This window comes from Crotalus tigris, unplaced genomic scaffold, assembly GCF_016545835.1.
Source record: "Crotalus tigris isolate CLP2741 ecotype Arizona unplaced genomic scaffold, ASM1654583v1 scf7180000024115.3125172, whole genome shotgun sequence".
Lineage (NCBI taxonomy): Eukaryota > Metazoa > Chordata > Lepidosauria > Squamata > Viperidae > Crotalus > Crotalus tigris.
This window is the reverse complement of record NW_024100392.1, coordinates 1655401-1672500: the sequence shown is the minus strand read 5'-3', so window position 1 is coordinate 1672500 and position 17100 is coordinate 1655401. Positions and strand designations below refer to the sequence as shown.

Sequence of the window (17100 nt, the reverse complement as noted above, 5' to 3'; positions counted from 1 at the left end):
GCTGAACAGCACTATACATGTATCCTACAACTTAGTTATATTAGATGTTTCAGGGAAAAATTATTTTACTTGCTTAATTTAATTCAAAGACTATTGTTTTATTCTATTATCTTCCAGAATTTAATAAACATAAAGTAATAGAATATTTTCTGCCAATAACTTTAATGTAATATGGAGGACATTTCAATTACAAGTAGTCCTCGACTTACAACCATAATTGAGCCCAAAATTTCCATTGCTAAACAAAGACAATTAAATGAGTTGCGCCCCATTTTATAACCTTTTTGTCACTGTGGTTATGCAAATCACTGCAACTGTTAAGTGAAACATGCAGTTATTAAGCAAATTTGGCCTCCTCCATTGACTCTGCTTGTCAGAAGCCAGCTGGGAAGGTTACAAATGGTGATCATATCATCCTGAGATATTGTAACTGTCATAAATACATGCTAGTTGCCAAGCACCCAAATTTTGATCACATGACTACGCTGTAATGGTCAGGTGAAAACTGGTCATAAGTCATTTTTTTCAGTGCTGTTGTAACTAACGATCATTAAATAAATGTTGTAAGTAGAGGACTACCTGTACAGTATTTCTTGTTCTTGTAATTCTATAATTCAGGGGTCCCCAACTTATGGGCTGCAGCCCACTAATAGGCCATGGCCTGTTTGCAACCGAGCTGCATGAGTGGTGGGCCAGCGCGTATGCAGCTCAACCTACACGATTGGATGCTGGTGCTTGCACCCCACTTGCGCGAGCGGCAGGTGCAGGCACACAGGTGCGCAGCTTCATTTGTGTGAGCAGCGGGCGCATGCTCACACAAAACCATCCCTTCTTCCCTCCCCCGGGCACCAGGTGACCAACCCAGAAAGGTTGGGAATGCTGTTATAATTGGACATGACATTAAGAACATAAAAACAAAAGGTCATCCACATGTTCGTAGATCCTCCAGAAAACAAACCAAAATCACAGTGAATTTTCATGGCTCAAGACAGATTGAATGAAGACATTCCCCATGTCTAACATGTTTTAAAAAACCATACTGCACACTGAACTATTTCTCTTTTTGATAGTTTATTGAAAAAAATTAATCTACTGTCCATCTTCATGTCCCAAAGTATAATTGCTGACAGTTTTAAGAGGAAAATATTTATAACTTCATGGTTATATTTGCTTCAAGCATGATTCCTCCCTGCTTCATCTATAAAGGTGTTTAAACCAAAGTTAAATACACACTACCTTTCAAATGATGTTTTTACTTCTTAATCTGTTCAAGCTGATCATTACTAAAAAAAAAAAAAAAAGGTACAGAATACCTGTACCAGGAACATTTGTTCCTCTCTCCCCTTAGGTAGCATCAATTTTATTTTTGTTTTAATTTCTATATTTATTAAATTTAAAATAATCCAAAATTTAATTATTCTCATAGTAACTAATATTTAAATTTCAAAAATATGCTGCAAAGAAATTACTGTAAGAATCTGTCTCAAGAAATGTCGTTCCCCCTTTACAGTATTTTAATGGTATTTAATTACTAACATATTTAATTACTTAAACAATCATTAATTAAATGACTGCTATTTACTGTCATTTAATTTTAAAATCTACATATCTTCTGTGCCCAAAATGTAGCCATAAAAATAAAAAATAGATAAAAATATAATGAAATGTAACTATAGTAATTTAAGCTTTCTCAAAAAATTTATTCCGTTTTCTTCAAAAACATTATTCTTACCTCATTCAAATCTCTAATTTCATTTTCTGCCAATGAAAAAATAGTCAGGCTTTGAGGTAAACAAGAAGGTGCTGAACGCAATGATGTTATGATATTTCCATGCAGTAGTAAAGTCTTGAGGAATAGTAGAATGGAGAAAACAATATGTAGAAGTTTACTTTAATAATGTGAATTTCTCTGAATATTTATAAAACAACTACATAAGGATTATGAAAGTACAGCTGAGTATATATACACATACACACACACTTGAAATATCATTTATGTTTAACACATGGGTGTATGTTAAAAATAAATGATATTTTAAGGGAATGTAAAAAAATGTTCATAACTGTATTTTCTCTTTAGTTTCAATGAAATGTAATATGTTAGATCTAAATATTAGTCATCGACTAGTTAATGATGATCATTCATTTTGATGAGACTACAGCATATATTTTTATGTATCCAAATCATGTTTTAATGCAGTGTTGTCCAACCTTTTGGCTTGGCTGGGCTGCACTGAGTGAAGAGCAATTGTCTTGGGTCGCATAAAAATATATACAATATTGTTGTCGTTGTTGTTAATTGCGAAGTCGTGTCCGACCCATCGCGACCCCATGGACAACGTTCCTCCAGGTCTTCCTGTCCTCTACCATTTTCTGGAGTCCATTTAAGTTCACACCTACTGCTTCAGTGACTCCATCCAGCCATCTCATTCTCTGTCGTCCCCTTCTTCTATTGCCTTCAATCTTTCCCAGCATTAGGCCCTTCTTCAGTGAGTCCTTAACTTCCTTTATTTTTTTTATATTTTTATCTTGTGAGGCTGCATTACTAGCTCTCCAGGGCCACATGTGGCCCGCAGGTCGGACATGACTGCTTTAAAGGCATTTACAGAAGATTTTTATTTGAGACAGCTTTACACTACATTTTATTCATAGTTACTTGAAGAAAATGTTCTTGTGAATCAAATCAAATCTTTATTACAGTCAAAGGGCAACAATGCTGCTGTTAACTCACTCCTTAATTAGGAATACTTAGACCATCAAATAATATAAGCTAAGCAATATTTACCTTTAGAGATGAAAGTTTGGCGATATCTCCTATTTGAGATATATTGTTATCCGACATATCAAGATGTTGAAGAGATGTGCAGCAACTGATCTGGTCTATAGTCTAGAGGAAGATAAAATATTTTTCAGAAACAATATGAAGCTTAATTGTTGCAATCTTTTATGGTTCTTGATACCAAAGTGTCTCTTACATTAGGAAAAAAATGTAGTATATCAAATAATATGGTATGGGGTGCCTTGAGTCTGCATTGATTCCTGGCACTTGCCTGGACAAGTCCCTGAAGTTTTGTTGGCAAGATTTCAGAAGTCAGAGGTGGCCTCTTTATGACTTGGCTGGCTCAGGAATTCTGGGAGTTGAAATCCACAAGTCATAAAAGGGCCATAGTTCCCCACCCGTCAGAAGTGATTTACTATTTCCTTCTTTCTAAGACTGAAAAAGAGTTACTTGGCCCAAGATCTCTCACTGGCTGGTGCCTTATCCATTACCTCCAGCTGGTTTTCAATTAGGACATGCTATAAATTCATCTTCCATAATTAAAAAAAGAACATGTGTGCTTTATTCTATTTAATTTATGACAAAGGTGGATAAAAGTTAGATTACGTCTAATAGTAGACCTTTGAATGATACAATTTCTAACTGTTTAATATAACATGTAAATGCAGTAAATTAGTTTCCAATGTGAAAAAAAATTGTGAAAAAACGGGACTAGATTATGTGGAGAAAGCCTGTGAATCTAGAAATAATAGTAAAGATACATAAAATCACAGAATATAAGGGTTGGAAGACATCTTGGAAATCATCTAGTCTACTGTTCCCCAACCTTTCTGGCTTTGTGGACCAGTGGCGGCTCATATGCCTGAAGGCCGCTTTTGCGGTCCGGTTACAAGGGCTCAAGGCCTGGTAGAAGGCTATGACCCAGGGGCTGGGAACCCCTGATCTAGTCCATATCCAAAGCGGGAATTTACTATGTTGTGTGCTTGGTCAGAGGAATATTCTTCACTAACTCTTAGATGCACATTTCCCCTAAGCTTCTGTTTTGCATATGATTTTAGTTTTATTCTAATAAGCCTGATTCTAATTTGTATCTGATTCTTAAACACAGGATCATTATTATAAAATAATGGGCTCAAAACAGACTCCTGAAATTCTTGATGCAGTCCCAGAACCTCCAAAAGTTGCTATCAAACAGTAATTTTAACAACATTATAAAATACTTGGAGTAGAATCATATTTCCCACTTAGTGTAAAGAAAATTTAAATGGAATAAAATAAAATGTACTTTCTATTGGCTCCACCCACTACTTTTTGGCGTCTGCTGACTTGCACATTTCTCAAAGTTAAATGTAACTTGCTACCCAGAAAAAGTTGCACAATTCTGTTCTAGCAGCTTGAATTCTAATAAAACAAAGATTCCAAGACTCTGAAATTAAATTATTATACATTTTAAAAAGCAGGACTACAGAAGAACTACTAAAAAGTGAGAAATGTGTATTCAGGTGCAGAAGTACGGTATAAAGGCAGGACTGGAATACAAGAAGAATTCATCTGAAAATAAACAAAAATAATCTCATATTTTTAAATATTGTAATTAATTTCTTTGTACAACAAGTCTAAAGTAATTTACCTAAAATGTATTACTTAAAATAATTAAATTTCATTTCTAATTTTAAAAATCTGGAGTTGACTAACAAAACAATTAAATACAATATTAAATTCTATAATAGGCAACAGAATATAGATAAGATAATCTTTGTTGTCATTTTTTTACTGTGGGCACAACGGCACACATCAAAAATGAAATTTAGTTGCTGTTGCGTCCTTGGCGGGAAAACAGACACGAGAAGCAGCTGGAGTTCTCAGTTTCTTTTATTCAGCGTTCAGCTTACAGGAAGATGGCTTCAGCCTCGCCCAAACGCCTCGCAGCCTCTTATATAGGCAACTCCCGGGTAAATGGGTTACTTTTCCCGCGCCAGCACCCGCGCATGCGCACGGCGCTGGCGACAGCCTGTCTGGTCCCGGGCAGCTTTGCACCTGCCCGGGACTGCCTGCAAACGCCCGAGCCGTTTGCAAAGGCTCGGGACATAACAGTTGCCTGCTCTCAAAGTGAAACACATACATGACACACATCTAAACATACTATATACAAAATATGTATAGACTCACACCCATACATATACATGACAAACAAATATTAAATACTGTCCATCTTGAATATATAACTGAAGGAGGAAGCTTGAGAGTTAGATAGATATGAAAACTGTTAAGAGGGTATAAACTACTAAGAAGGTATTCCATAAAACAGATGATAAAAGTATGCATTGACAGATTTTCCATCACAGCAAAAGTCCAATTAAAAAGGAATGTTTATCTCACAGGAAGGGAATTCCAACATTAGCCATAGAAAAGCCTTTTTTCTCTTTTTCTTCAAAACACTTGCATCCAATAGTATTATTTCAGCGAGGGAACAACACTTACAGTATTACTAGAAAGCTTCTTCTTCACCGCTTATACATTGCCCAAAACTCATCTGAATGGTTGAGGGGCCATCAGGAAAGCATTGTCAACATAATGTAAGCTGTTATTTTCCCCTCCAATTCTATTCTATTCTATTCTATTCTATTCTATTCTATTCTATTCTACTCTAAATTAAGTTCCTAGGTATGATATAAATTCAATACAATACTACTATAGCGGATTAACATTTTTATTGTTTTAAATATTTACTTACAATTTCAATTTACAAGGCCACTTACTTCTATACAACCCCCCCAAAGGCTAGATGCAAGTATTATTTTGTTCATTATTTGCTATTTATTTGATTATTTAAAGAAATTTTACCTTTAAGTTGTTTCCTGCCAGATTCAGCCACTCCAGGTACATTAGCTCTTTCAATCCCTCTATGTAACCAATACTGTTGTGAGGCAAGTTTAACACTCGAAGATGAGTAAGTTTTGCTACACCCATCATCCGCACTAGCCGATTGTTGGCTACTGACAACTGCAACAAAATGGACAATAGCTTCAATTTTGTTTACTATTATTTTAATTCTTGGGGGAAATTATAAATTGGAAAATATGTACGTACCAACCAATGCTAGAGGTTAGTATTTTACTGCAAAGTAAAGTACCAACCTCTAGCATTGTAGGTGAAGGCTATGGTTGGATCAGATGCAACCCAATCTGGAATATCATGCTACGTTGAATGAATGCAACCCAAACTGAAGTGCGAAGTTCCTGCTACAATGACCTATGCTTTCATCATTACCTGTTTAAGACTATTGCCAACATGCTTTTCATTGGTATGACTTTGAAAGCTGCAGTTGTTAGGAGAACAACAGCAGCTGACCTTTGCCAGTGGAGGCACATTTCACTAGTGTTGCAACCATGCATTTTATTTATTTTTATTTATGTATTAAATTTTTATGCTGCCCATCTCCCTCTACAAAGTGACTCTGGGTGACTTAATGAAGATAGGCTTTTGTGTGTAATTTAAAATGTTTATACTAACCTATAAATTCTTACCAGTTATCTGCAAGCCTGCATTCTTGTACTGGAAGTTAAACATAGTTTAAACCTCCCTTCATATCAGTCTCTTTGTGACTGCACCTACAAAAGTGCTTTCAAAATTCATTTTCACAGAATAGGTCTTCCCAATAATATTCTGTCAGAAGCTTTTAATTACTTCAAAACCAATAAATATAATAAATATTAATGAACACAAAGATAATTAGTTGTTCTAATTTGAGTACATGGTGTTTGCATATAAAGCTGGAGAATCAAAATCATTGTATTAGATTCACATTCACTGAAAGTTATTATTGAGCATAAGCTTTGCTGACAACATACAGAATGAAACATTATAATTTATTTTTTCCAAGTTTCCCCCAATTTAAGTAATTTAACAAAGCATGTTTATTCATATATATATGTATATATAAAAACCTACCTGCATCAAGTTCTTATAGTTTTCCAGGTGTTCCAATTTAATTAACTGATTTTTATCCAAAATCAAAGTATGTACGTCTGCATTACAGGATAAAGTTGGTCCTAGTTTTTGTAAACCCTGGCCTGACCAATTAATTAAAGAACCTGTTAAATAAGAAGAAAACAAATCCAAATGTTAAAAAAACTCAACACAGCTAATTTAAAAGACATTATGCAATCATGCCCTATACAATAACTCTTAGGATTTTGCAATACAGCATTTAAACTGGGCACCAATTTCTTTATTCTTTATTTTTAATATATCTGAAAAATCTGGTTTTGTCTTTAATAAACTCTGTCACCTTAATATATTTTGAGCTTTAGCTTTTGTAACATACTCTTTATAGTGTCAAGCAAAATTTTTCTAAGTGTTTTAACATAACCTGCTCATGTCAGGAGCTGTCACATTTCAATGGGGCTCAATTCTAGCCTGACTTGGCCATTTCAAAACATTGCATTTGGGTTTTACCCATTCTACTGTATACTTATTTCTGTATCTGAAACCAGTGTCTTACTTCAAGATCCATTTGAACTTCGTGTCAATGATAACCATGATGGTCTCTGGTAAAACTTTCTATTATAAAGCAGAATTTCTGCCTCACTTAATGATGACAGCTTACTACTTTGAGGCAGCAAAGATTTTACTACACTTTTTTATTGGTATTTATTTATATGTCATATTTCTAAACTGCCCATCTCCCTCAAAGAGGAACTGTAATGTTTACTTTTGTCAGGCATAATAACATATACTTAGTCTGGAAGTTAAAGTTCTACTTTTGCCTCATCAATCCATGGGGCATTCTTTTTAAAAATGATTTTATTAAGGATTATAATTGTACAGATAAAAACAAATACAAAGCACAATAAATAGAAAAATTTCAAATGTGATTAAGAAATGAGGCTTGGCCAAGCTTTATATCCATATTTGCCGTATTATAACTGTGGACATAGTTGACATTCCTCCACTGTGCTCACCAGCTGACTGTAAAAACACCCATTTCTGCAGTCTACTTATGAGTAGCATGCCTGGACTATATGTATATAATCCCACTATCTCTTTTCTCCAGAGAGATTATGCTGCCATCTTCCGGCTGCTGATTTCAGCCATTTTGCCATTTCTGCTTCTTTAGGGACACCTAGTTCATTTTCATCATGTCCTCACCAGAAATTCAGCATTGAACATTTCTACAAAAATATAGTGTGTCATCCAGCTACTTTTTGACAAATGTTCTTCTTTGTGACCAGTGGTGATCATTTTGCAACCTCTATTACAAACCTCATTTCCCCCCCCCCCCCAGGATTTTTCTAATGGTTGAGTCACACTTTGTCTTGAACAAATGTGGCCTACAGATCCATAGAAGTTATTCTGGGATTCTTTCTGACTTCCTAATTTATGCTGTACTCTTGCAGTGATTTTGACCAGACATAAATCTTTTCAGGTCCATATTTCTGGGTATATATAGTTCTGGGGTTTTTTTTGTTTTGTTTTTGTTTTTGGTTGTTGTTGTTGTTTGTAATTTGACAGGATTTAATAACTTGTTTACAAAGATCTTCATGTTTAGAATCAAGAACTCCATCATTTGTGTCCTCCCCCCCAAGTGTTTCAGCCATTTCCATTTTCTTGGTTAACAATAGTATCAAATCACGGATACCTGTAGTAGTGTAGTTGATCTTTGTAGTTCATCTTTTAAAATGGAAAATTGTCATAAAGATTGGTCTGGAATTTTTGAGAGATTTTGTGTTTAATAATTTGTTTCTCAACAGACTTGGTAATGATTGAAGAGTCCCATTACTACCACTGCATGTCTCTTGGAAATTTCTGCAGTTGGCTTTTGGAAAGCATTGCCTAATTTTAATCACATAGTCCTCGATTACTCTGGCCATAGCAGATGCTAATAACAGTATTGGTTTTATATGATCCTCTATTTACCCAGATATTCTGTAGAATATGCCACTTCCTCTACAAAGATTTAATCTGTTAAAGAAAATGTACGTACTAAAATATACCATATTACCGTTATTATTAAAAGGGAACACTCCCTTGTGCAATTTTGCCATCTTGTGAAAAATAAATTCTTACATATAACAAGAGTTTAAACATTAGCAAATAGCTTGCAACACAACCTCTCCCTCAAAGAGACACAAATACCGCAATATTTTCAGGACAAAAACTAGTTACTAAAAAGAATGATAGTAGTATCTCATCTAATTACATAACTTTCATTACACTTGTATTTGATGTGCACATATAGAAAAAAGGCACAAAGGAATGTCTGGAATTATTTCAATATACGTGCATGTACATATAAAAAACGCCAAGCAAAGAGTAAGAGAACTGCTACCGCTCCTACAAACTACACAAAGAAACAATCGCTCGCAAGGCCTTTCGGGATTTGTAGTGCATTGTTAAAATTAATTCATATTATTGATCAAAACCTAGGCTCACACAAACTACAGTCCCCATATGGCTCCGCGCGATACTCAGTTCCCCCCCCCCCAACGGTCAACGAAAAGCTTCCTTAGCAAGCTCCCCAAATCGTTGATCTTCGCCGCTCCCCGCGATCGGTAGATTTCACTCCTACCTTGACTAGCGCCCGTGGATGGCTTTACCGCCTCAGTCTTCGTTGCGGAAACCTCCGCAACCGATGCTGCCGCCATACTTCCCGCTTGCTTCCAATGCTAGGCAACCGTGCTGAGGCTAGGTACTGATTGGTTAACAAAAAACACTTGAAAAAAAATATCGGAGATTTTATATTGCAGTACAAAGTTTTCAAGGCCCCTTCTGTCACAGATAATGAATTTTATCTACTTTAGGAATTAAACTACCAGCTAATGAAAGCGCAACATTTCTCATCGTATAACAAACAGCGGGTGTTCCCATCGTGCCCCGCGCAAGTATAGAATCCGGTTTCCCAAGAGCCTCTCTTTCTCTTATACGCTGGAGGAACCGGTGGGGTTGTTCCGCTGCCACCATTATGAAGTAAGACTCGGGGCCGAGGTTTAATCCGAGGCCATCCTCAGGTTTGGCACATAAAATGGGGTAGGTTTACGTTTTCTTAGTTTGCTAATTTCTTTCTCGGTAACTTTGGAATGTAGGGTCGAGCTGTGCAGCTTCAGTGGGTACAAGATCTACCCCGGCCATGGCCGCCGCTATGCTCGGACGGACGGGAAGGTAAGGCGTAATATATATATATGACTATTCTCTTGCAATTCTTGTTCAGTATATGTGTGGAAATCATATTTTGATAAAATCACTGGAAAGATCACTGACATTGTTACATATCCATCCAGTTTTATAATTACAGATTTAATTTTTGGTGGTTATATGCCCCTCCTAGCCAGCACTTGGAACAACCTAAAAGGAATGATTAGCCATATAGCAAATGAAGTCTTACTAAATCAAAATACTTACACGTTTTACCTGACTCGCCCAGTGGAGCAGTGAGGTTAAGAATCAACAAGTAGAGCATTTTACATACCTTGGATACAGTGAAAGCACAACTGATGGAGTACTTGCAAAATTAGCATCTTGACTATTTAGGGTTTTTTTAATGTTGCAAAATAACACGGTTAGGGTATAGCTAAGTTTTAATTTGTATATTGCCTAGTTCTCAGCTAATCACTATTGATAACCCAGATCTAGAATTGTTTTCTCTGTCAGTCTGCAGTGGTACAAAAAGCATGTTATGTTAAAAAATAATCTAAATCTTTCAGGTTTTTCAGTTTTTGAATGCAAAATGTGAGTCTGCATTCCTGTCTAAGAGAAATCCCCGTCAGATTAATTGGACTGTTTTATACAGGCGAAAGCACAAGAAAGGACAATCAGTAAGTATTTTGCTAGTTTATGGAGACTGAATAATGATGGCTGCCTGTATTCTTAATAAGAGCAAGAACCTTCAAAATAATAAACAATATCACAAAAAGATGACATTTATTTTACCTCACAGCTTAAATATTCCTGTGTCCCTTTACAAACATCATTACATTTTATTAAAAGGCATACGTGAGTTCAATTTATAGGATGCATACAGTACCTAGATTGAATTGGGATGAAGTAAGAGGGGAAGTAGCTTGGTTATACACAACCAAATTACTTGTGAGACAGTTTATTGTATTATTGAAAACTACTATTGAGTGATTGAAGTGTGCGTGTTCTGTTGCTAGGAAAGAAAATCCATTAAGCTGTGTTTTAAAATGGGTATGTATAGTTAATTGAAAGAAAATGTATTCAAGAAATGTACAGCACAATTATACATCTGTCTAATCAAAAGTAAATCACATTTTTGATAAATTGGAAAAGAATTATATGTACAGAAAAATAGTTCTAATGTAGAGTTAGCATTGTGTATCATGGGTGACAGTGCTGTCAGTCCATGCTAGCCAACCTTTGATATCTCCATATTTGTCTTACGGTAAGTGAAAGACTAGAATCTATATCAAGAAAAAAATCTTCCAATGTGGATTTTATTTTTTTAAAAGTTGATTTTCCTTACGTTTCCTTTGACCAGAAAATGTCAAATATTACAGACAAAAATACAAAAAAAAATTTCTGGGAGTTGAGATAGGTGAGAAACTGAACTGTGGCAAATACATAAAATACTCCAATCTGATATGATCAAGAGGCTTTGTGTGTGTGTCTGTGAAATTTTTTGAGCTTCTGCAAGTATGGATACTTTTTTGAAGCATTTATTTCTTTGTCCAGGAAGAGGTACAAAAGAAACGTACACGCCGTGCTGTTAAGGGCCATAGAGCAATAACAGGTGCTTCTTTGGCTGAAATAATGGCTAAGAGAAATCAGAAGCCTGAAGTGCGAAAAGCCCAAAGGGAACAGGCCATCAGGTGAGTATGTTTTATTCTTATTCTGTATAAATGTATGATTATGATATGGGTCAGTGGTCTCCAGTCCCTGGTCCATGGACCAGCACTGGACCCTGGCATGCCAGCAACCAGACCGCACAAACATGCATGCAAAACCACACCCCCTCCAGGTCCGCAGAAAAACTTCTCCACGGAACCGATCTCTGGTTCCCAAAAGTTTGGGGCTGCTGATCTAGTTGACATCCTTGGCTGAATGTAAAAAATAACATTTGATTATGCATTTTTAACAGGGGAGATGTTACTTTAATTGTACGCTTCTTGTCACATGTAAGGGAATTATGCTAAAAAAATAAGTTACATTAGTACAATGTAACTTAAAAATATAATTGGTGACTTATGGTCTGGGACCCCTTTATTCTGGTATGTGCTTAAACCAGGAATAGCTTCACCAATAGCTAGATCTGATTCCAGACCCTTCACAGGGATGAGATGAATTGAAGCCCTTTTCCAAAAAGGAACTGTTTTAAGACATCAAGAATACTTTGGTGCTTTTAACTCTCTAGCAGCAGCTTGTGCCTGAAGATACTACAAGTAGGGAATTACTTAAAGCATCTAATCGGCAATTCATCTCCTCTAGATTTTTCCTTTTCAGGCACTAGGGTAGGGAAAGCATCATTTTAAGCAATTATCGATATCTGTAAACTATTGCTAACCTAGAATGGGATAAAATTCCTAAAAGAGAAATCAGTGCCTCACATGAGATCCTGCAACTAAATTGAAAAATTGTGTAGAATTTCCCTTCTTGATATATGGCAGGGTAGGCAATATTTTTTGGTTTAGAAATTACACTTTGCCTTTATGCCAGAGGTCTCCAACCTTTCTGGGCTCATGGCCCAGAAGGAAGGAGAGCAGCTTCCATAATTGGTGTGCATGCACGCACACAATGGCGCTGTCAGTAAACGGTGCAGCGCTAGCAGTCCCATTTGTGCATGCGCAAATGGGCCATGCATACCTGTCCGGCACTAGCAACCCCATTCATGCATGTGCAAATGGGCTGTGCACACCCACCTGGGCTAGCAGCCCTATTCACACCCCCATGCATGCGCAAATGGGACCACGGGCACTAGTGCGAGTGGGGAAGAATGTGTGTGTGCACTGGCCAGCCATTTCACCTGGCCAAGAGGCCACAGCCCAGTAGTGGGCCATGGCCCATAGGTTGGGAACCTCTGCTTTTTGCTATGTCTGAGGGGCACAGATTATGTCCTTAGCATTGACAGAATTTCATAATGGAGACAGGGTTCAGGGAAAATGGTTTGATTGGAGGAAGAGTTAAGTGATTAAAAGGAACCTAATGTTGCAGAAAATATTGGCCTCATCTATCCAGGGTTAGGTTCTAAAGGTTACAAATGGAATTCTGAGTTATATGTAACCAAAAGACTCCACACATTCATAAACTACCTATTCTGCTATGTAACAGGCATATTTTTGCATACATTTTGGATGTTAAATAATAAAATGTTATTAATCTTTTTTCAATATAATTAACAGAGCTGCCAAGGAGGCAAAGAAGGCTAAGCAGGCAACTAAGAAAGCAGTACCTTCTACAACAAAGGTAATGCCTGGCAAAGTCTGTTAAAGCAAGACTATGTTTTGTTATGTCATTCTTTGTAGATTCTTATTTACAAAATAATTGTGACTTTGAAATCAAATTGTTCCTGTGTTCTAATCTTTATCAGTTTGTGTCATACTTTATACTTTACCGAATCAGTGAGTGACTTGAAGATAACCAGTTTTTTTCTTAATTTGCTTCATTTATGTTTCACCTTTCCTTTGATTGCCCAAAGTGATAGTATATTATATACGTAAGGATATTTTATTTTCATAACAATTTTCTAAAGTAGGTTGAGCTAGAAGTCAAGAATGAGCATTAGGATCTAATATAAATTTGAATTCAAGTCTCTCATATCCAAATTTATTATCCAGATACTACATTGCTTTTCCGGCCCTATTGTAATCCGGGTTCTCTGTGGGACTCTGCTCTGAGTACACTGTTAAAAGTATCTGTAATCCCCAGTCCTCAGTCAGGGAAGGGGCTGTAATAAACTTTAAAAAATATGATAATTGGATGGTACCATAATTGTTTCTCAAAGGCTGCAATATGAAATTCCTTCAGTCCAATGGTTGCAAAGGAGATCATAGTGTAGCATTTCTTACAAGATTGAAAACTTTGTTCAAATGATTGAGACACTTTGTTCTTATTCAGACTGGACCCCTCTCCAGAAGTTCATCTATACGCATTATGCTAGTTTACACTCACTTAATATGTAGCATACCTCATGAGTGTCTTGTTTTTTTTTTATTTCCAGGCACCAACAAAGGCTGCACCAAAACAAAAAATTGTGAAGCCTGTGAAAGTTTCTGCTCCTCGTGTTGGTGGGAAACGCTGATTTATGCTGATTTGATTATGTCAAATAAAATTTTGACTATAATTGGTCTATGCTCTTTTCTTGAAAGTTTCAGGTTATTTTCATTACATAATAACTTACAATGGTGAGCAAAAATTGTTAAAAACAGCTATTAGCAAAGCATATACAGGAAAGTCTGTATTTAAGAAATTATATTAATGTTAGTTGAAAAAAAAGGACTTAAATCTTAATACATATTGGTAAATTCATTTGAAATTCATGTTACTTTTGCCTAATCTGCCCAAATGCCTTACGTCCTGGTTGTTTATTCAGGGAATTTTGCCACTGAAAACCAATAGTTTTACTCAGGATAAATTTCATCATATTTCAACTATCTTGTCAGCAGCTAATCAGTAGATAGTTGAACATCACACAGCCATTACTATTTTCTGGTGAAGCATCACAATTATGTTTTCTACCATTAAATAGACTTGTGACTACTTATCTGTTTCTCTGCATGGAGACGGAATAATGGCAAAACTTTGCACCAGCTGTTTTCCAATAGAAGGGAAAATGCATGATTCTGAAACTCCTACTCAAGACAGAATTGGATGGAAAACACTTTTTTAAAAAATTCAACATACTCTTATAATCTCAAGAGATATTGATGAATTAGAATTTACAAGATTATATTTGTTGTGAATTTGGCAACTAGGTTTATAAACATGAAAACACTACAGATCCCTAATAATTAAAAAAACCTTTTTACAACTATTTGGGGTGACTGCATGGAGCTGACCATTTACTGGTCGGATGCCCCTCCTGACACCTAGGTAGAGTTTGCAGCAGCTATTTTTTCTTTGTACCCTAAGAGAAACATTTGCCACTACCTAGGATTAAACTCAATCTTTCAGGTGAAAGGCAAGCATCTTCCCCACTAGGTCTCCACACCATTTTGTACTATAGATTCTTAATACAGCCTTCAAATAGTCAATATGTAATTTAGTCAATTGTATATTTTTATAAACAGTGCATAATTTAACCCTATACTTTATGCTGGCAGCCAACGCAGAATGAGAAGTTTATATTACATTAACAAAGTTACTGATAGAAATCCTAGTTTACAACATGAATAATATTTTGCATGGTTTAGACCAGGGGTCCCCAACCCCAGTCCATGGACTGGCACCAGTCCGCAGCATGCCAAAAACTGTCAGGGCAAACAAACGAAGCCCCATCTACAGGATGCAGGCAGCATGCAAAACCATACCCCCTCCAGTCCACGAAAAACTTCTCCATAGAACTGGTCCCTGGTGCCCAAAAGGTTGACCTCTGGTTTAGACTTAAGGAAGAATATTGACAGACTGATAAGTGTTTATTCTTATTTTGTTATTTAGGTTGATAAAGCCATTTAATAGGATGTTAATGGTGATGTAACAGTTCAGAAATGATATTGAAAAACATTTTGCAAGCTTTAAATTAAACTATTTTTATACCACCAACTACAAAATCTCTCCCAGAGATGCTTACATGTTTAAAAATAATTTTGTATATTTTAGGCTATAGCATTCAGCGTGTTACTGTAATGTAAATTATTGTAACTTAATAATAACAACTTGGCTCAAATCTTCAGTATTCTGATAGTTGAATCAAATTTGTGTGCTGCAACCCAACAGTTTTACAAAGGCTAGATGCACTAGGGAGAGAATACAGAAATTTATGAGCAATTCACTCCTACAGTGCATGGCAGCCTTCCACTTGCACATCTACCCAACAACCTTAACATCGAATCCCAATGGAAAGTCAAATGCGTCTCTAAATGCCCAGAGTCCAGACATAGGAAGACATACACATGACCCCACATACACATGACCCCAGGTTTTGAACTACCATGTCAGCAGTGGACAATCCTGAATAGGATTTGCACCTCAAGTGGCGTCTGCTAGGACTGTATATAAATGGGGCATAGTATCCTGCCCAGTGTAAATGTAGAGTCCCATGAATCACATTGTGACGGGCTATAAGCTGAGGGCATATACCAGTCCAGTATGATTTCTTTAATATACACAATGTTGCATTTCAATGGTTAGATGGTCTAGAGACATTGATATTTGAACATAGATCTTTTTAACATTTATATTTGTGTTTTACTAATCTGGGTAAAACTAATCATGCCATATGCTAAATAAATAAATGTACTAAGACTGTTAAGTTCCAAGAATTTCCGCTAAACATATCAGCTGGGAATTCTGAAACGAAGTTTGCTTACTAAGCCTTGTCTGAAAGACCCTTCCAAAACAACAGCTATATATGATAACATTTTATCTGCAAGCTGGGTATACTACATATTATCCAAACGAACAAGTGAAAAAGAAAAACAGTTTTAAAAGATAGGAATCCGTTTTGCAAGTCCCTTGGAGATAAAGTTCAAACCGAGTTACGTTTTCCGGTAATAATTTTTCAGTTTCTGTAGAAAGTGCAGAAAGATACCGAATATGCTACTTTATAAAATTAAACTGTAAACCTTGCCAATTAAGGTCACTTTCATGTTCTCATGGAAGTACTTTAAAAATCGTACGAGCAGACAGTCTAGCCAAGCTGGCAATTGCAGACTGATTAATTCAGTACAAGATAGGAACTACATTTATCTAATGCAATTTAAACAAACTATTTTGCCTATATTACATGTAATTAACCGTCTTCCATCTCCCACTCCTGCTGACCGGTCTCCGCCGATACTAAAACGGCAGATTATTTTCAATGGCTGGCAACGTTTGCCCGATTCCAGCATGGCGACGCTCCTCAAAACGCTTCCCCTTCCCTCTGCTGCTCGCAGGGCTTGGCTAGATCTTCCCAGACCTCACTTCCGCTTGTGCAGCAGCCATTTTGTCTTTCCGTTGATCCTGTTGCCCGCGCTTCTTCCTCCTGCCCATCGCTGCGGACCGCGAAACTACAGTTCCACCTCCTGGGGCCCGATTCCTTCTGGACCCGATGCTTCGGTTTTTTTCTTTATTTTAACCCTTCCCGTATTTCCCCCTTTCTCTTTGCTTTTCCCTTCGCTCGCTCCGAGTGGTCTCCTTTCTGTGACAGGAGACACCATCCACCCACC

General features: G+C 36.6%; 2 protein-coding genes across 3 annotated transcripts in view; one reads left to right on the top strand and one right to left on the bottom strand.

The window, feature by feature from the left end:
• The window catches only part of CEP97 (centrosomal protein 97), a 38233-nt gene extending 21442 nt beyond the window's left edge, over positions 1 to 16791 (bottom strand). The window contains exons 1-6 of one of the 2 annotated variants that reach the window (XM_039322464.1): positions 16677 to 16791; positions 9351 to 9473; positions 6731 to 6873; positions 5624 to 5782; positions 2786 to 2887; positions 1733 to 1846 (exon numbers count right to left, since the gene is read on the bottom strand). In XM_039322464.1, the coding sequence (XP_039178398.1) occupies positions 1733 to 1846; positions 2786 to 2887; positions 5624 to 5782; positions 6731 to 6873; positions 9351 to 9426 (594 nt within the window). In that variant the 5' untranslated portion in view covers positions 9427 to 9473; positions 16677 to 16791. Of the gene's footprint in view, positions 1 to 1732; positions 1847 to 2785; positions 2888 to 5623; positions 5783 to 6730; positions 6874 to 9350; positions 9495 to 16676 lie in introns of both variants that reach the window. The other variant, XM_039322462.1, reaches the window with a different exon arrangement.
• On the top strand, positions 9610 to 14075 carry RPL24 (ribosomal protein L24). The gene is made up of 6 exons (XM_039322465.1): positions 9610 to 9748; positions 9865 to 9940; positions 10483 to 10593; positions 11471 to 11607; positions 13135 to 13198; positions 13953 to 14075. Exons 1-6 carry the CDS (start codon positions 9744 to 9746, stop codon positions 14031 to 14033), a joined length of 474 nt encoding a protein of 157 aa, XP_039178399.1. The 5' UTR covers positions 9610 to 9743; the 3' UTR covers positions 14034 to 14075.
• Positions 16792 to 17100: the final 309 nt, after the last annotated feature.